Below are 20,222 nucleotides of genomic sequence, written 5' to 3' on the forward strand. Positions count from 1 at the left end.
TGAAAAGTAAAGTGAAGGTACAGGACATCCTGGAAGCTGAGCAGAGGGGCATGGAGCCGTTCCATCCCAGAGGAAGTGGCACCCCATGCCTAGGGGCTGAGAAGCAAAAGCTCCCTGCCAAACGTTCCATCACAATCAACAAATACAAGAGGATCCACTGCTAAAAGCTGGAGTTGAATTTCTATTTCCCTTATTCTTTACCTCAGATCTGCAACCTCCTGTCTGGTGAGGATGAGATTTTGTTCAGCCTCCCAAGCTCTCAACCAATTACCATTAGCTTTTAGTTCTAAGGACAGAATCTGTCCCTGAGAAGAAGAAATGGTATTTCCAGCTTTTCTTTGATATCTTGCAATCTCTTCCGTAGATCTCTAGTTCATTTTTATGACTCACCAGGTCTTTGGCTTCAAAACTTCCCACCTCTTGCTGTTAGTCATAATCCACCCTGACAGGTAATAACTGAGACACAGACTCCATTTCTTTCTGCTGATAGAGTTCACTCATTTCATTTCCTCTCTCCTCTAAGATGTGGATCTGACCTTTTCATTCAGTCTTCTTCAGTTTGAGCCCCTTTCAGAGGACTTGTCAGTTCAGCTTTTCTGTACTCTTCTTCAGCAATGTTGGCATAGAATTGAATTTTCCTCTATTTTCAATGTTTAAATGTGCAGCTTCCCTACAAAACCCTTCGGTTTCCTCTAGGATCCTTTTGCCTAGTTTCAACATGATCTCCATTCTCTGATTGGACATTACCACCAATGTTCTCCTCTCCCAGGGAGGCTGCCAATTCTTTGGTTTTGTGCTAACAATCCTGCAGTAACTTGAACTTACTCTTCACACAAGTGCTTGATCTCTGTATGGAAATGATGAGACTTTTTTCAGTTTTCTGTGACAGGTTCAAATATGTGTGTCTTGGCATCTTCCACTTGTGTTGTGATGAATCGGATTTCTTTTTCTAGAGCCTGTATCTTTCTTTTAGGATGACACTGATTGTCCTTGGTCTGAACATTGAGGCTTCTCTTATCCCATGATTGACTAGGATGCGAATGCAATTCTATATTTTTCACAGAGCTCAATTTGCCCAGAATACCAAGCACTTCTGGATTTTCATATTCTCCAATCACAGGTTGACGTTTCATGAGATACAGAGTGGTTGCCAGTCCTCAAGAGTTTACCTCTGGTGGAGGAACATGAAATACTCACAAATCATCCCACCATTCTGAAATACGTGTGTCCTATAGGAGGGGAAAGAAGAAGGTATTTCATCCCAGGCAGTGGGCCAGACTGCACTGAGGCAGAAGGAGGAACAGTGTTTGCCATATTGAAGAAGTGAAAGAACAAAGGCAGAGCAGTAGGCCTGGGAAGGAGGAAGCAGAGGTTTTCTGCAAGAAAAGGATGTGAGGGGAGTTTGGGAACTCACAAAGGACCAGTCACACTGTAGTGATGACATAAAAAGGCAGATGTTGTCAGTTGGAGCCATGATCACACAGAATATTGATTGGACTGAGGAGCAAATAATGGCGTTAAAGGCTAGCAGACTTTGGGTTGTACTTGCAGTTCTTCCCTCATCTGAGAAATGGGGATATTGACTCTGACCCCCACAGGATGCCTGGAGAGATTAAATGCCATACAGTGTATAAAGTGCTTGGGTCTGACCCTGTACCCCACATCACAGGGGGATATCCAGCGCTAAGATTCATACAGATTCCGCAGGTCTTAAGCACTTTTGGTTAGCCTGAGTGGGTTTTTTCAAACCTTTAAACATTAATCTTCCCCAAATTCATCTTCCTTCCAGGCCCCCATAGGGTCCAGCCCTCCTTCTGTGATTTCCTCAAACTGACACCCTGGAGGCTGTTGATGAGAGGACGCCCACTGGTGAGGAGACACTGGGCTCACAGTCCAAAGGCTGAGTACCGCTCATACTCAAGGTGAAGAAAAAAATGCACATAGTAGGCCCAAGACTATTATTTTTAGAGGCCTACTTGCAAGGTTGGCCTTTGGTTGAAGTCTGGGAGCTTCGATTTCTCAAGGGTTCTCACCATTCCCAGAACTTATAAGAGTAGCTCACTTTACCTAAACTGTTCTACAAACAATATGATTTATGCTAAACACCTCTTTTCCTTCTAGGAGTCCAGAATTTTGGTACACGCTGGGCAAAAAGTGACCAACATCCAATAAAAACTTTGGACACTGAGTCTCTAATGAGCTTCCCTCGTACATAGTGTTACACATATGTTGTCAGAGTCTATTGCCGGAGGAATTAAGCATACCCTCTGTGGCTCCACTGAAAGAGGACTCCTGGAAGCTTGCAACTGGTTTCCTCCAGACTTCACCTCCTGCACCTTTTTCCCTTTGCTGATTTTGCTTTGCATCTTTTCACTATAATAAATTATAGCCATGGCTGGGTGCAGTGACTCATGTCTGTAATCCCAGCACTTTGGAAGGCCAAAGCGGGTGGATCACCTGAGGTCAGGAGTCTGAGACCAGCTTGACCTACATGGTGAAACCCCGTCTCTACTAAAAATACAAAAAATAGCCAGGTGTGGTGGCACATGTCTATAATCCCAGCTACTTGTGAGGATGAGGCATGAGAATTGCTTGAACCCGGGAGGCAGAGGTTGCAGTGAGCCATGATTGTGCCACTGCACTCCAGCCTGGGCAACAGAGTAAGACTCTGTCTCATATAAATAAATAAGTAAATAAATTATAGCCATGGGCATGACTATAGGCTGAGTCCCAGGAGTCCTCCTAGTGAATCATGGAACCTGGGAAGGGCCTTGTCACCTCAACACAGATGACATACTGTATACCAACTCAAGGCATTGTGTGAATTAAGTGAGGTATTTCCTATAAAGCAACTAGCACACAGAAGCACATATCAGTTACTCAACAAATGCCTGTTCCTTCTCCCTCCCTTTGTCCTTCTACATCTTTCTAATTTTTCTCTCATAGCTCATTACTCTTTTATTCATTAATAAATGTTTGCTATGGTCCCACATGCTTCAGGCAGTGTGAAAGATACAGGATAGGATGACCACAGTGAGCCCGACCCTCTCTCCTCATCTCACAGTCCAATGTCCGAAGTTGTCCGTCTCCATTTCTGTGTTTGTATCTGGGCTGGCTTGAGACATCAGGGATAGGCAAGTTTCTGCATCTTTTCAGGATGTGCCTGCGGGCCCTCGATCCTCCCAGGACAAACTTTGGCCAGGTCCATGTTTCCTAGGGCAGTTCCTGAGGAGGAAGTGTCCAGGCAGGCCCAGCTCCCTGTGTATCTGCAAGAGCCTCTTTTATCCTTCACAAGATGCAAGACCTGCTGCCTGTGTTTCCAGCCTGGCATGAAGAATCTGGCTAAAATCCTAACCCCACAGCCCAGAGCAACAACCTCGAGGAGGAGTAGCCTCAAATGAAGCACCAGCCAGTAGACCACAGAGCCACCTGACCTGGAGCAGATCCAGTGACCTGTTGTTCAGGGCTTACAACATAGACTCCTGCCTATCCAGAGGGTAGAGAACACAATGTCAAATGGAGCCCACTGTTCATCCACGTAGCATGAGCCGTGACCAAGGCCTTGGTGTCCTGATTCCCGAGGTCTAAGTTCAGAGACCAGAGCAAAGAGACCAGGAGCTCTGATCTCCTAACCTTCAGCCATGATCTCAGACAACCAAGCCCAGAGATAGATGGACTGAGTCTAGACAGTCAGGACAGGGACCAGACCCCAAATTTAGAACTCAAGTTTCAAAGAAAAAATTTAGGTCAAGGCCCTGGGGTCAGCCCAGAGAGCAGCTCCCAGAACGAGGAGACCAGAATCCAGGCCCAGAATCTACAGCCCAGAGCTGTAGAAAGGGAGGAAATCTTGGAAAGGGAGGAGAGGAGAGACAGCACTACTATTTGCAAGATGCCTGGCACCCTGGGAAGTTCCAGAGACTGGAGTCTGGATTTAGTCTTTCAAATGCCAAGATCTTTACTACACCTAACATTTGCAATGCTTTTCTTTCTCCTTGAAATGTACTTCCTCTTACTTCCATACTTTGGGACCCTTCCTATTCCCCAGAGAGGCTTTCCCTGACCACACAATCTTCGGATGATCTCTCCATTATTATCTCTTTCAGTCCCTCATTTGTCATCTTTGTGGCAACAATTGTATTAATATAAATTTGTGTCATCTTTCCCCATTATACTGGGAGCTCACAAAGGCAGTTGTGTTTTCTGTTGTCTCCCCACGTCCTGTCCCAGAGCCTAACACATAGTAACGTTCCAGAATTCATGTGTAGAATGATCAGACAGGTGTCAGGTGGCAAGGGAGAGCATGGGAAAGGCAACCCCTGATCTCTCAGGGTATCCCTTGGCCCCCTGCAGTCCTAAGCATGGCCACAAGATGGCAGGGCTGACTCATACTTTCCCTGTGGGACACAGCAAAGTTTGTTCTTCCCTCAAGTGCCCTGGGCCTTCAGGGCCAGGATACCCCCATCCCTCACCATGGCCCCTGGAGGCCATGCAGAGCCGCCTGAGAAGACAATCCTCCCTCTCCACCATTCTATCGCTCTTTAAACAGGGGAGTCAACTTGGGGCCAAGTATTCCCCGGTGAGTCTGACCTCGTTATTCTAGGTCTGCATGTGTCTGTCTGCACCTATCTCAGAAAGCAATCCTTCTTGGTCCTCTTTCAGCGCCAAGAATTTTTTTTCTTGTTTTCTCAGTGGGTAGAGCTTCCCGATTAGTACTCTTACATATCTACCATTACTAAATGCTCTCCTTCCGCCCATTTACAGCTGAATAACTGAGGCTCAACAAGATGAGGGCGTTTGTCTAAGTCACAACCCTCAGGTCAGGATGGAGTGGAATGGAAATGAGATATGTGTACATCTGTCCGTGACACCTTCCTGACCCCCTCACTTGGGGGGTCTGGTGGCTGGGTACCCAACTGTACGCAGAGGGGAGAGGCAGCTGGTCTGTAGCCCAGCCAGCCCTGTGGAGCCAGCCTTTCCTTGGCCCTTCTGGCAGAGAAGGTCTCCCTTAACACTCCCCGACCGTCCCCCACCTCCATCCAATTCAATAGGCAGTTCACTCTCAATCAATTCATCACACTCTCCTCCAGGGTCTCTACTTTTCTGTCCAGGACAGACTCACCTGTACCTCCATCTTCCTATTCTGGAGAGGTGGTTGTGGGGATTGGTTGGGTTCCTCTGAGGTAAGTGGGTCTCTTAAAGCTGCGCTGGGCTGGCGGCCAATGTGTTGTGCTTAGGGAGGGAGGGAAGGAGGGGAAGAGGGAGGGAAGGAGGGGAAGAGGGAGGGAAGGAGGCGAAGAGGGAGGGAAGGAGGCGAAGAGGGAGGGAAGGAGGCGAAGAGGGAGGGAAGGAGGCGAAGAGGGAGGGAAGGAGGCGAAGAGGGAGGGAAGGAGGGGAAGAGGGGAGGAGGGAAGCAGGGAGGGGAGAAGGGAGACAGGAATGGGAGGAGGGAGGCAGGGAGGGGAGGAGGGAAGGAAAGAAGGAGGAAGGGAGGGGAAGAGGGAGGCAGGGAGGGGAGGAGGGCAGGACAGAAACAGGGAGGGAAGGAGGGAGAAGCAAGGAAGAAAGGAAGGAGGGAAAGAGGAAAGGAGGGAGGGAAGAAAGAGGGAGCCCAGCCTCCAGCCTCGGGGCCCAGAGCCGGCAAGGCCCACTCTCTCTGCCTTCCTTTGCTGCTCAGCTCTCCCGCGAGGCCGGGCTGGAGGGACCCTTGGTGTTACAGCCGCAGACAGAGGGAGCACACAGGGCCTGTGGACTTACCGTGTGCACGACGATGCGGACACACCTACTGTGCCAGGCATCAAAGGACTCTCAGCTCCCAATTTACCCTTCAAAACATGCTCTGTGGTTAAACTACAGAATCCTTTCAGCGTTTTTCGAGTGAGCACGATGCAAAGCTTTCTCAGTAGAGGGCGCTAGAGAGACATGGCAAGAAAAAGGGGGCTCCTGCAGTTTCGGGAGGCCCTCTCGGGGGTCGACCTGGCGGGTGGGAACATCTGGGGGCACCGCGGTTGGAACGCGCAGTCTGGCCGCGAATCCGGGAGCTTGCAGTTGCGCCCTGGCCTCGCCACCAACCCCCTGCAGCCCTCGCAACAGGGACACCGAGGCACGAAGCTTCCTGCCTGCACCTCTATTGTGCTGCTTCTGCTCGTCCCTCTTCCCCCAGGTGTGTCTCCCGCAATCTTAGGGAAGCAGTGGCCCTCCCAACAGGGACACCGCGCTCCGGGCCGCCTGCTGCACCTACGACCCACTCCCGCTGCGCGACCACTGGGGCCACGACCTGCGGCTTGCCTGGCCCACCTGTGCTCCGGAGGAGGGCTGATGCCTGCTTGTCCCAGAACTGCGGAGAAGCTCTGGCCCAAAAAACCAGCACAGCCACCCAGTGGGTTCAACTATCTTTTCTCCAATGAGGTCTGAACCATAGAGAATGTCTTACGTTCTATAGTTACTTTTTAATCAGGGTTTAATAATTCTTTATGTTAAACTACCCCTGTTTAGATCACTGTGTGATGTCTGTTTCCTGATTGGCTCGAGTGCTAAACCTTTTCATCCTCGCAAAGCTACAGGTGAGCTCATTTAATCACAGGTGGGGAGACAGACTTTAAGAAAAGGCACAGACTCACATTCAGATACTCCGCCCCCACACACACATACACAAGTATATGTACACAAGTATATGTACACAAGTCCATGCACACGCACACACCTGGATACATACAGGGTGAATTTTTGTCCAAGTGTACAGTATGGGATCTTAGGTAAATTAATGATGCAATTAATCTATCATTAATCTACAGCTGAGCTTTCTGTGTCTCTGGTCCCAGGAAGGTACAAAAGAGCAGGAAGGGTACCAGGAAAGCTGCCTCATGATATTGGAAGCTCTTTGGGGTCACTTATGATTTTTTCCCTGTTGTACACAGGCTTGGCTGTTACAGGCAGCTGATCACAAGAATCAAGCGAGATGGTGTTAGGAAGAAGAGTGTTTCTGCCCAACTCCCTACATTTCTGATCCTACCCTAAATATCTAGATTTTTAACTGTCACAGGGAAGGGGGTTTGGTGATCTAATTGGTTAGAGCCCAAGCACTCACTGTGCCGTGGCTTTCAGTAAGCCTTGAAGGGTGAGCACCTCTCTGTGGTATCCTCCCTATGTTCCCAGTTTCAGGCCTGGGGAGCTGCCATCTCTGTTTCTTCCACTCCTCCTTGCTGGTATCTGTGTGACTGGTTGGTTTAGATGCAGGAGTACCATCTCTCCAACACCGTTTTGTGTGTCAGAAAGCTTTGCTTGTTTGTCTTTAATACTCCGAATCTCCCATTTCTAACCCCCTGACTTCCATCTCTCCAGTTTCCCAGTCCTGCGAGAGTCCTTTGCTCTGCTCTCACAGTTCCTTGGTGTGTTTTTCAGCAATATGCACCTGGTGGTTTGCACTTTCTATTGTGTTTGTTATTCCAATGACTAATGTCCATATTAATGTTTCTACTTCATTGCTTCTTGCCTGTGTCATATGGGCAGTATCTTCACTGATTTCTCTATGGATATTGATTATACTTATTTTAAATTACTGGTATTCCTTCCCAATAATTTTGCAGCCAGTAGTGTGTGCTTCTGGTCCTTATCTTTCCATTGTGCTGATAGTGCCCCTCTCAGCCCGCTCCTTATCTTAGCAGTGAGCAACCTCCTTTTGGGGGTGTAGTCTGGTCACCTCTGCCACATGCTGCTGTAGGTCACCCGGTGAGCCAAAGCAGAGGCAGAGAATGGGCCTGGACAAGAAGTGTCCCTGGCCCCAGAAACCTATCAATGAGGGTCACCCACCAGGAAATTTTGTTTTTTTTTTTAGAGAGAAGCTGCCCCAGAGGGAGGACACTGGTGGAAGGAAGATACCAGGCCTGGGAGTGAAGGGGCAGGAGGAAGAATGGGAGTAAGGAATGTCTGAGGAGAGTCTGAGAGCCACATGTGTTCTGATTTCTGTGGCAAAAGAGCAGGTCTTTTCTATCCTAACTTCTAAGCTGCCTTTCACTGCAGCCACCCTGTGTTCAAGGCCATGTCACAGATAAGCATGTCTCTATCACATGGGTAGATATGACACCCTCTGATGACCACCCACCCCGTGGCTGTAGGGGCCTAAGGTAGTCTTTGCCAGATGCAGTGGGTCTGTGTATTTGTGTTGGTTAAAAAGAAGGCCTATGACATTTACACATTCTCAGAGAGTTCATGAGCAAAAACACGCAAAGAAAAAATAGCAGGACTGGAACACAGGACAGTACAGGATGAAAAGTATGGGAAGGTCAGGCCTTAGAGTTAGAAAGGACACTGCTGACAACAAGAAAGCAGCCTACAGCTGTCAGCTGTCTCTCACAGCCTGTCTCTCATGGCCAGACCATGGTATTCCTGCTGACCCTAAACACTTCCACAGAATACTGGTGTACAACAAAATTATTCTGTTGTGACAACCCAAATCATTCCAAAATCATGTCTTCATACAGATATAAAAGGCTTGTTCTGTGAACTACAAAAACAAAAAACATGCCCCTCTCCTGTTTAACATAAATATTTGCCACTCTTTTACAAAATGCAGCTTCGCCTTGTTCTGTTCTACTCATCTCCTAAATAAAAGTTAAGATGCACAATCATAGAATTGCTCAGCTTATGGACAGCATCCTATCCAGAAGCGACTCCTGCTTCTTAAACTCTTCCCCTAAAACCACCTAACACAAAACCAAGTCTTACAGAAATCCTCTCCCGACACCCTGTTACTGAGAAATCCTAGAGTACACCATTGTGCTCAATATCCCTGTTGAAACAAACAGTTAAAAGAAACTAAAAATAATAAATCCATTTCATCTGACTATAAGCATATTCCTGATGGTCCTTGCTTGGAGAGCAGTAACATCCTCATTCCTATTGTCCTACTCACAGCATCCCTGTGGAAAACGGAATGGGGTTCAAAATCTGATTTGAAAGATGTAAAACTGAGGTTCAGCCAGAATATGGGGTCTGTCTAAGCTCACATTCATGAGTCAAAACCAAGCCTTCTGGTTTCCAATCTCGAACCACGCCTCCCACATGGAGCCACCCAAGAACACTGCTTCCCAAGCTGAGAAGACTCTTGAACAGTCACCCTGGAGGGAATGAAGGCCTTTCTTAAGCAGGCTGTCATGGTGAGCTGTGTGCCATGCTCTCTAAATGAGGACCAGTTAAGGACACACTACTCCACAGCCAAGGCAGTGGTGCCCTCTTTCCCAGACGAGGAAACTGAGGACATGAAGGCAGTGGAACTTGACTAAGGTCACACTGTTGGGAAGTGGGAGAGCTGGGATTTCACCCTAGTCTACAAAAAAGGGGATGTAGGGCACCAGGCAGTCCTCCTGCAGGTCAGAGAGGCAGTTTTCTCTGCAGTCTCTTGGGGTGAGGTGGATTTCTTGTGGCGCTGCCAGAATGGAAGCAGTGTTGGGAAGGTTTTTGTTTTTTGTTTTTTTTGCGACGGCGTCTTGCTCTGTTGCCCAGGCTGGAGTGCAGTGGTGGCGCAATCTCGGCTCCCTGCAAGCTCCGCCTCCCGGGTTCACGCCATTCTCCTGCCTCAGCCTCCTCAGTAGCTGGGATTACAGGCGCCTGCCACTACGCACGGCTAGTTTCTTTTTTTTTTTTTTTTTTTGTATTTTTAAGTAGAGATGGGGATTCACCGTGTTAGCCAGGATGGTCTCAATCTCCTGACCTCATGATCCGCCCGCCTCGGCCTCCCAAAGTGCTGGGATTACAGGCGTGAGCCACCGCGCCCGGCCGGGAAGGGTTTTAAAGTCCAGAACAAATGCACACAGTGGCCTTATCTATGGGGTGGAGGGCAGAGTGGGCATTCGTGTGGAGAGAGACATTCAGGCTGCGGCATGTGGAGAGTGGCCTCTCCTGTTGGGAAAGGCCTTCTGGAGAGCAGGATGTAACTGGGCGACACTCCAATCTCCAGATCAACTGCTAGATTGACTTTCCCCCAGATACCCACACCCTCTGAACCCAGTTCTAGGAAATTTCAGGGTCTGGAGGGCAGTTTCCTGACCTGTGGACTAGGTAAACAATGAAAGCAAGCACTGTGATTAAAGCCAGCACCGCCAGTGACCTAGAGTCAACTACCTCACCTCACCTTCTGCCACTGGAGCAGGAGCAGGGGGAAGCTCTGGCTGCTAAAGAATAAGAAGGGAAACAAGTCTTCTTAGGCCCTGTCTTCTTTAGGCCCTAGATCTCCTGATAACAATTGATGGCTTTAGGCATGTGGCTCTGTGCCATCCTGGACATTTTTCCAGGCACAGGAGACAGGTCAGCAGGAAATAAGGAAGCCAGTCCCTCCACAAGCCAAGAAGACTTCAGTTGGAAGGGACCCGGAAGTGCATCTTACTCACATTTCTTTTGGTGTTTGGAGGCCTCCATAGTATCCCCACCACATGGCCCCGCAGCCTCTGAACTTCCCATGATGGGCTCCCCAACACCCCAAGCTGCATGGCATTTTTCTGAAAGCTATATCAGAAATGTAGTTGAGAATCAAATGAACTATGCTTCGTAAGAGTATTCTTCCATTCCTTCTAGATTGTCCCCATTAACCACAGGAAGATGGTTCAAGCCATTAACACACACGATACCCATGATCTTGTACTGCCAAGTGCTGTTCTTTTGCTTCTTATCTCAGTTGAGTGGCCCCTAGATAGTCAAGTCATAAATGTGTGTGCCCATGAAAACTTCTTATTATCACTCACTATTCTAGCTAATTCTCAAGTGCAATAAACATCTCCTGTTTCTCAAATGTGCCCACCTTCTTAATCCAGCTGCCATTACCCTGACCCAGGCCACTGTCTTCTGCTACTTAGATCATGACAAGCACTTCCTTTTAGATCTGCTTTTCTCCAATCCAGTTCCCTTCAACAACATAGCCAGAACAAGCCTTGCAAAATTCAAATGTGATCACCTCTCCACTACTGCAGTTCCTCTAGTGACCCTTGGAAGGAAACCCAAAGTCTTTAACACAGTTTACAATTTTTGTTATGAGGATGAAACTGGAAGACATTGTGCTAAGTGAAATAAGCTAGATACAAAGGGGCTATTGTATTATTTCACATATTTGAGGTACCTAGAATAGATGAATTCAGGGAGACAGAAAGTAAAACAGAAGTTACCAGTGGCTGTGGGTAGGGGTAAATGGAGAATTCTAGTTTAATGAGTTGAAAGTTTCAGTTTGGGATGATGAAAATCATCCCATGATGTGGTGATGATAACACAACAATGTGAATGTACTTAATGCTACTGAGTTGTATGCTTAATAATAATGGTCAAAATGGTAAATTTTATGTCTATTTTACCACAATGAAAAACTGGAAAAGTGAAGTCAATGACTGTAATATCATAAAGTGTAAGTAACATGAGAGAAAATAATTCAGGCTAAAAGGATAGAGACTGCTAGGTAGGACTATTTTAGAATGAGTGATCAAGGTACTTATTTCTCTGAAATTGGAATATTTGAATAGAAGAGAAAGAGCTAGCCGACGATGCCCGTAAGGGGTCCAGGCATGGAGACATCAAGTGAAGAGTCTGAGGAAGGAATGGCCTTAATGCATTAATGGCAGCAAGAGGTCTATGTGGTTTCATGGATGGGTGTGTGCGCACATGCACGTGTCTGTGTGTACAGTTGGTGTGCATGAGCATGTGTATGCATTTGTGAGTATCTTTGTTTTTCTGTTGGAAACAAGGATCTCAACATGACTAACTAGGTGAACCTAGTTATGGTAGTTCAGCAATGAGATTTGCCAAAATGGATGGCAATTGAAAGAGGAATTGTGCTGTATTAAAGCAGACAGCTGCTGAGCACTGTGCTGGAGGCTCCTAAATTTCTCATAGTTCTGAGAAGAGTTGTTTATTAATCTGGAGTTGAAGGCCAGGCCCAGGATATCCTTGTTCACAAGGTTGATTGGGCCCTACGTTGCTGAGCCCAGCCTCCTCCCTCACTCTGAGGCATCTGCCAGAGCCCCAGGCTAGAGGGCCAGCATCCTTGTCATTGAGTCCCTGCTTTGCAGAAACACCAGTAAGTCATTTCAGGTGAATAAATCTGGGTTTCTGGATCAAGGGTTTGGGGAGCTGACATGACCCTGGAGGCATGGAGGAGGCTTTCTAGGGGTGGGGGGAGTGGGATGGAAAGCAGAAATCAGGTTGAGGATGTCTCTTTTTCTGCTTGTGCTGGAGCATCTGTGACTTTCCTCCATTATCTGTTCATCTGCAGTGGAGACTGTCTTTGTTTTCAAAGGGAGCCTTGGAGGCTTAGACCTATGGGGCTGGGCTGCTGAGGTTTCTTAGGGGGTAATAGCCGGAAGAAAGCTCTGAAGAACAAATGAAAAGTTAAGATTGAGAAATGGGAGGAGGATTCAAGGCAAGTTGTCTAATTGCCAGTGGTTTTGACTCACAGAACATGCGGAATTCCTGCCAGAAAGTAGAGAGGTATTTAGCATTCTGCCAGGGCCAACGTAGTAAGAAATTTCCAGAGAAAATGCTTACCCAGGCAAGCCTGTCTAAAACACCAAGGGGAAGCAAACTCAAGTTAATTCTGGGCTGGGTTGGTGACTAAGGTTGAGGTTGATCTGAGGTTGAGACCTTCCTCTTTGGATCACCAGCTTTCAGCTCAGGGCCTGCCACTGAGTAAATCATAGTTAAAAGGCCCTGGAGGGGAATCAGCTGCCCATATACAAAGACGGGATTCAGGTGGCAGACGGACCCAAAAGGGACGTGGAGAGAAAGAGGAAGCTCCTACAGACACCTGGATTTCCGCTCATTCTCATTCCCTAAGCTAACAGGCATGAGCGAGCTGGCAATGCATGGTCCCATTTGTTCTCACTGCCACGGAAAGCATGTTCATAGTCTTCCAGCAGCAACACCAGGTGTCTAGGCACAGATGAACCCCTCCTTAGGATCCACACTGCTCATCATAGTGCCTACCTTTGTTAAAGTACTAGCCACGCAGTGTCACAAGGAATGTTTACTTTTCCAAATCCCCAGCTAGAGGCCAGGGATGGGTCATCTATTTCTATATAGCCTGCACCCAGATTGTAGGACAGAGGGCATGCTTGGTAAATATGTGTTGATTAACTGAGATTAACCTTCCCTGACTTTTCTCACACCAAGGTGAGGACCATGTCCCTGTTTCCATCACTCCCTCTCCTTCTCCTGAGTGTGGTGGCAGCATCTTACTCAGAAACTGTGACCTGTGAGGATGCCCAAAAGACCTGCCCTGCAGTGATTGCCTGTAGCTCTCCAGGCATCAATGGCTTCCCAGGCAAAGACGGGCGTGATGGCACCAAGGGAGAAAAGGGGGAACCAGGTACATGTTGGGCTGTTCTGTCTCTGCAATTCTTTACCTTCCAGAGGAAACTCCCTGGGGATATGAGGAGACTGATGTCCTATTTGAGTATATTTTTCTCAACTATACTGTAACTCAAAACAGAGATTCAGCTCTCATTCTCTGGCATCTCAGAATTCCATACAGCAGTTTGTGACCAACAGTTGTCTTGCCAGCCCAGGAAAGTGGCCCACAGGTCAGGCCATCCCATGGGACACAGGATGAATTTTTCTTCTCTGGGTCATTGTCATGTCAGACCCCTATTCACTTCAGTAGGGATGGCACCAGGTTCAAGAGGCCAAAGAAGAGACCTGGAGCCAGCAAACAAACATAGGCTTTACTGGGGGAACCTGTTTACAGGGAGATCCAGCAGCAGTGGGCGGGACAGGAGAACCACAACTACTTGTAAAAAAAACATGCAGTTAATTTTCACTTCGCACCCTTCCTGTAGCAACCTCCACGTGGCAACTTTATTTCTTAAGTTATTGCTCTCAGGTGTACACCATACAGTTATTGAGAGCAGTGCTCAGAAAGGTCAGTCCTGGGTCAAGGTCTTTCTCCTGAGAAGGGATTGGGCATCAAACTCTTGAAGACAGAAAGCAACAACATAGATATTAAGTCACATTTCCTTTGTCTTCCAACAGGCCAAGGGCTCAGAGGCTTACAGGGCCCTCCTGGAAAGTTGGGGCCTCCAGGAAATCCAGGGCCTTCTGGGTCACCAGGACCAAAGGGCCAAAAAGGAGACCCTGGAAAAAGTCCAGGTAAGGACCCCAGCAAGGTCTGAGCTGAGTTCACCCAGGGTTCTGAGACCTTGAGTACCTGGTAAGAGGTGCTCCTTCTCCTGTTCCTTCAAAGGAAGATACCCAAATTTGCTTTCTGACCCAGTGCCTCAGCCTTCTCTTCATTCTTAGAGCCTTAGGGAATTCCTATAAGTGCCTGAGTACAGACTTACAAACTTTTCAAGACAACTCCCTCATCCAGCACTCCCTGTAGGAGCTGAGCCTGGATTCTCCGTCAGCTGAAACAGTCCAATGTGAGGCCCTGGTCCTAGAGGGAGAAAACAGGCCATCTAAGTGTGGGCTTATTATGCCTATTTTTACAAAAGCATGTGACCATGGTATGTCATATTTTACTTCATAAGAAACCAAGCCAAAGCTTAATAGCTTAAAAACATAGCCGTCAATTTAAATCACAAGTCTGTGGGTCAGCCATGTGATTTCTCTGCTGGTTTAAGCTGGGCTTACTCATATGTCTGTGGTCAACTGATGGCCAATAGTCTCACTCATGTGTCTGGCTGTTGTTTGAATGTTAGCTGGAGTGATGAGGGTAATTGAACCACATCTCTCATCATCCAACAGGCTAGCCAGGGCTTGTTCACATAGCAGTGACTACAGGATTCCCAAGAGTAGAAATAAGATAGGCTTCTTGAAGACTCAGAGCACATTATCATTTCTGTCAGACTGTATTGGTCAAAACAAGTCACAAGGCCAGCCCAGATTCAAAGAGTGGGGAAGTAGACTCATGTCTTAATGCGAGGAGCTGTACCCTATTGAGGCCATTTTTGCCATATACTACAACAAGTGATTTGCTCATGCCCTCCCCACTTGGATAATGGGCAACTCACAAAAATCTTGGCTTCCTGACTAACAGAACAAACCTGGAAAAAACAAACACAAAACAAAAGATATCAAAAGCAAAACCTCTCCAAAGACAAAAACCCTGCAATCTTTTTTGCCACTTTTCACCAGGTCATAATAGAGTAATGCCTCAGAGATTTCTTTTTAGTTTTGATAGAACAATTTATTTGAAAAAAAAAAATCTGTGAAGAACCTGGCATATGGATTGCTAGGTAATCATGGAGTATATGTGTGCATGTGCTATGTATGTGTACTTTGGGATACAGTAAGCAGACAAAGAGTGACATTTGGGGTTGGATAGAAATAGAGATTTTTCATTCTTTTGGCTTTTTGGTATTTTTTGTTTTCCTTCAAAGTGTAAACATCAATGTAAAATAAGCTTTTTTTTTTTTTTTCAGTTTGAAAAAGATACTCCTCTCCCTTATATATGCACGGTTCTGAGGCTCCTTCTCAACAATGCTTCTTTACTTTGTTCTAATTTTCTAGATTGTGATAGTAGCCTGGCTGCCTCAGAAAGAAAAGCTCTGCAAACAGAAATGGCACGTATCAAAAAGTGTAAGCTTTTTCTCTTACTCTCCAGGCAGCTTGAAGTTTGGGAAAAATATAATGCAACAAATATTTATTGAATGCATATAATTTTCTGTACCCTGCTAGGCATTTCTCATATTCTGACCTCATGAAATTCTCACAACATTTTGGTAGAAATGAAGGCAAAGGGAAGTTAAATTACTTGCTCAAATGCACAGAGCTAATAAATGGCAGAGGTGGTTTATAGATGGAAGTCAGTCTGACTTGAGAGACCCTAATCCTTTACCCTCTGATATTGCTCACTGAAAATGGAACTTATATCCCTTTGTTGTACTGGTATTGAGACCTGGCCGTGGGGTCTAACCTGCCTGGGGAAAATATTTTCAGACATTTTTTGTTTGGTCTCAAGTTAACAATTTAGAATTCAGAAGTCCAAATTATATGTCTTTTAGAATTCTGATCCAAAAGCACAGAGAGGCCTTTGTACCAGTCTGTCTGTTCACATTTGGGTTGCCATATTTAACAAATAAAAAGACAAAGCACCAGTTAAATTGGATTTCAGCTTAAAAACATTTTTAGTATAAGTATGTCTGAAAAATTATATGGGAGATATACTAAAATATTCATTGTTTGTCTGAAATTCAAATTTAACTGGACATACTATATTTTATCCGGCAACTCTACTCTGGAAGACTTTTTCTTGAGAAATACCTTGAGTTGGGCTTAAAGATGAGTCAGTTTCACCCACTTTTTCACATTTTAGGGCTGACCTTCTCTCTGGGCAAACAAGTTGGGAACAAGTTCTTCCTGACCAATGGTGAAATAATGACCTTTGAAAAAGTGAAGGCCCTGTGTGTCAAGTTCCAGGCCTCTGTGGCCACCCCCAGGGATGCTGCAGAGAACAGAGCCATTCGGAATCTCATCAAGGAGGAAGCCTTCCTGGGCATCACTGATGAGAAGACAGAAGGGCAGTTTGTGGATCTTACAGGAAATAGACTGACCTACACAAACTGGAACGAGGGTGAACCCAACAATGCTGGTTCTGATGAAGATTGTGTATTGCTACTGAAAAATGGCCAGTGGAATGACATCCCCTGCTCCTCCTCCCATCTGGCCGTCTGTGAGTTCCCTATCTGAAGGGTCAACATCACTCAGGCCCTCCTTGTCTTTTTACTGCAACCCACAGGCCCACAGTCTGCTTGAAAAGATAAATTATATCAATTTCCCCATATCCAGTATTGTTCCTTTTGTGGGCAATCACTAAAGATGATCACTAACAGCACCAACAAAGCAATAATAGTAGTAGTCATGCTAATTACATAATATTTTTAATATATACTATGAGGCCCTATCTTTTGCATCCTACATTAATTATCTAGTTTAATTAATCTGTAATGCTTTCGATAGTGTTAACTTGCTGCAGTATGAAAATAAGATGGATTTATTTTTCCATTTACAACAAACACCTGTGCTCTGTTGAGCCTTCCTTTCTCTTTGGGTAGAGGGCTCCCCTAATGACATCACCACAGTTTAATACCACAGCTTTTTACCAAGTTTCAGGTATTAAGAAAATCTATTTTGTAACTTTCTCTATGAACTCTGTTTTCTTTCTAATAAGATATTAAACCATGTAAAGAACATAAATAACAAATCTCAAGCAAACAGCTTCACAAATTCTCACACACATACATACCTATATACTCACTTTCTAGATTAAGATATGGGACATTTTTGACTCCCTAGAAGCCCCTTTATAACTCCTCCTAGTACTAACTCCTAGGAAAATACTATTCTGACCTCCATGACTGCACAGTAATTTTGTCTGTTTATAAACATTGTATAGTTGGAATCATACTGTGTGTAATCTTGTATGTCTTGTTTACTCAGAATTAAGTCTGTGAGATTCATTCATGTCATGTGTACAAAAGTTTCATCCTTTTCATTGCCATGTAGGGCTTCCTTATATTAATATTCCTCAGTTCATCCATTCTATTGTTAATAGGCACTTAAGTGGCTTCCAATTTTTGGCCATGAGGAAGAGAACCCATGAACATTCCCGGACTTGTCTTTTGGTGGACATGGTGCACTAATTTCTCTACCTATCCAGGAGTGGAACTGGTAGAGGATGAGGAAAGCATGTATTTAGCTTTAGTAGATATTACCAGTTTTCCTAAGTGATTGTATGAATTTATGCTCCTACCAGCAATGTGTGGCAGTCCTAGATGCTCTATGTGCTTGTAAAAAGTCAATGTTTTCAGTTCTCTTAATTTTCATTATTCTTGTGGATGTAAAGTGATATTTCCCCATGGTTTTGATCTGTATTTCCCCAACATGTAATAAGGTTGAACACTTTTTTATATGCTTATCGGGCACTTGGGTATTTTCTTTTGTGAAGTACCCATTCACGTCTTTTGTATTTTGTTTAAATTAGTTAGCCAATATTTTTCTCACTGATTTTTAAGTTATTTTTACATTATGAATGTCCTTTTTAATGTGTATTACAAATATTTTGCTAGTTTTTGACTTGCTCCTAATGTTGAATTTTGATGAACAAAATTTCTTAATTTTGAGAAAGTCTTATTTATTCATATTTTCTTTCAAAATTAGTGCTTTTTGTGTCATATTTAAGAAATTTTTGCCCATCCCAAAATCATGAAGATATTTTTCATGATTTTGAAACCATGAAGAGATTTTTCATGATTCTGAAATCATGAAGATATTTTTCCATTTTTTTCTAATAGTTTTACTAATAAACATTCTATCTATTCCTGGTAGAATAGATATCCACTTGAGACAGCACTATTTGTAGGAAAGCCCATTTTTCCTCCATTGAATTAGGGTGGTGCATTTTTGTAAGTTAGGTAACTGTATGTTTGTGTGTCTGTTTCTGGGCTGTCTATTCTAGTCTATTTGTTGATGCTTGTGTCAAACAGTACACTATTTTAATTATTGTACATTTATAGTTGTAACTATAGTCCAGCTTTGTTCTTCTTCAAGTCAGGATTTCCATGTAAATATTAGAAACAGCTTCTCAATTCCCACAAAAACCTGATGAGGTTTCCATTGGGACCACATTGAGTCTATCAATCAACTTATGCAGAACTGGCAACTTACTACTGAATCTCTAATCAATGTTCACCATGTATCGCTTTATTTAACTAGGATTTCTTTAACTTAATTGCTATGTTTTGACATTTTTCATTTAAAAATCTTATATATCTTGTTTTGGTGGTTTTAGTGATTTTAATAATATATTTTAAATATTTTTTCGTTTCTATTGTTGTACACAGAAATACAGTTGAGTTTTGTGTGTAGTCTTACGATGTTTAGTAACCTCAATAAGTTTATTTCTTAAATCTAGTAATTTGTAGATTCTTCTGGATTTTGTATATGCATAGTCATGTAAGCTGAAAATATGGCAATACTTGTTTCTTCCCAATTGTTTTACTTTTTTTCTTACCTTATTGCACTGATTAGCAGCCCCAATACAGAGACCACCAGAGCAGGTATAGACTCCTGAAAGACAATATAATGAAGTGCTCCAGTCAGGCCTACCTAAACTGGATTCACAGCTCTGTCACTTAATTGCTACATGATCTAGAGCCAGTTACTTTGTGTTTCAGCCATGTATTTGCAGCTGGGAGAAAATAATGATTCCTATTTCATGAAAATTGTGGGGACAATGAAATAAGTTAACACCTTAAGAGTGTGTAGTAAAGTATCAGGATACTACATTTTAGGTCTTAATACACACAGTTATGCCGCTAGATATATGCTTTTTAATGAGAAAATGTGATATTATAAATAACACATACAGATTTTTTAAAATTAAATCAACCTTACTTTGATGGAATAAACTCCATTTAGTCACATTTTATCTTGTGTATAAATTATTGGAGTGGACTTGTTAATAGTTTATTTAGAACATTTGCACCTATGTTCATGAGAGATACTGGCTTTTTTTCCCCTCCTTAATGCACTTGCTATGGTTTGGTGTCAATGTTATGTAAGCCTCATTAAAATGAGCTGTGATGTGCTCTCATGCTCCCTATTATCTAAAATAATTTATGTAAAATTATACTTTAATGTTAGATAAATTCACCAGTGAAGCCATCTTGGAATGGTGTTTTCTGTTGGGAAATGATTTTAATTTCAGATTTAATTTCCTCATGATCTAAACCTATCCGTGTTTTCTGTCTTTTGTTGAGTTTCAGTGAGTTATATTTTTCAATGAATGTGTCAATTTCCTCTGAATATATATGTATTGGCATAAAATTGTTACAATATCTTCGTATTTCTTTTCAATATAAGTAGGATCTATAGCAATGTCTATGTATCTGTTATGATTATTTGTATTTTATCTCTCTTTTTTTTTTTTTTTGAGACAGAGTCTCACTCTGTCACCCAGAATGGAGTGGCTGGAGTGCAGTGGCACAATCTTGGCTCACTGCAACCTCTGCCTCCCAGGTTCAAGAGATTCTCCTCCCTCAGCCTCCCAAGTAGCTAGGATTACAGATGCCCACCACCATTCCCGGCTAATTTTTGTATATTTAGTGGAGACGAGGTTTCGCCATGCTGGCTAGGCTGGTCTTGAATTCCTGACCTGAGGTGATCTGCCTGCCTCAGCCTCCCAAAGTGCTGGGATTACAGGAATGAGCCACTGTGCTTGGCCTGTCTCTTTTTTTCTTAATCAGTCTTGC

General features: G+C 44.4%; 1 protein-coding gene and 1 long non-coding RNA gene across 6 annotated transcripts in view; one reads left to right on the plus strand and one right to left on the minus strand.

Annotated features, from left to right (window-relative positions):
* LOC134740170 (uncharacterized) overlaps positions 1–20,222 on the minus strand; it is a 366,820-nt gene that overhangs the window by 74,685 nt on the left and 271,913 nt on the right. The gene's annotated exons all lie outside the window — the stretch shown is intronic.
* On the plus strand, positions 11,883–19,701 carry MBL2 (mannose binding lectin 2). 2 transcript variants are annotated; one of them, XM_054436540.2, is made up of 5 exons: positions 11,883–12,066; positions 13,144–13,339; positions 14,002–14,118; positions 15,481–15,549; positions 16,286–19,701. In XM_054436540.2, the coding sequence occupies exons 2-5, from the start codon at positions 13,153–13,155 to the stop codon at positions 16,657–16,659; spliced, it is 747 nt and encodes a 248-aa protein (XP_054292515.1). In that variant the 5' UTR covers positions 11,883–12,066; positions 13,144–13,152; the 3' UTR covers positions 16,660–19,701. The 2 variants fall into 2 exon arrangements, with proteins under 2 accessions (XP_054292515.1, XP_054292514.1); XM_054436539.2 differs by having other exon boundaries at positions 11,883–12,052.

The sequence above is a fragment of the Pongo pygmaeus genome, chromosome 8, assembly GCF_028885625.2.
Source record: "Pongo pygmaeus isolate AG05252 chromosome 8, NHGRI_mPonPyg2-v2.0_pri, whole genome shotgun sequence".
NCBI classification, from domain to species: Eukaryota; Metazoa; Chordata; class Mammalia; order Primates; family Hominidae; genus Pongo; species Pongo pygmaeus.

Bases quoted from the DNA above. Each gene is read 5' to 3' on its own strand.
- MBL2 (XM_054436540.2), top strand. From the start codon at position 13,153: ATGTCCCTGTTTCCATCACTCCCTCTCCTTCTCCTGAGTGTGGTGGCA. The intron at 13,340-14,001 runs GTACATGTTGGG...GTCTTCCAACAG, and splicing joins GGGAGAAAAGGGGGAACCAG to GCCAAGGGCTCAGAGGCTTA. The intron at 15,550-16,285 runs GTAAGCTTTTTC...TTCACATTTTAG, and splicing joins AATGGCACGTATCAAAAAGT to GGCTGACCTTCTCTCTGGGC.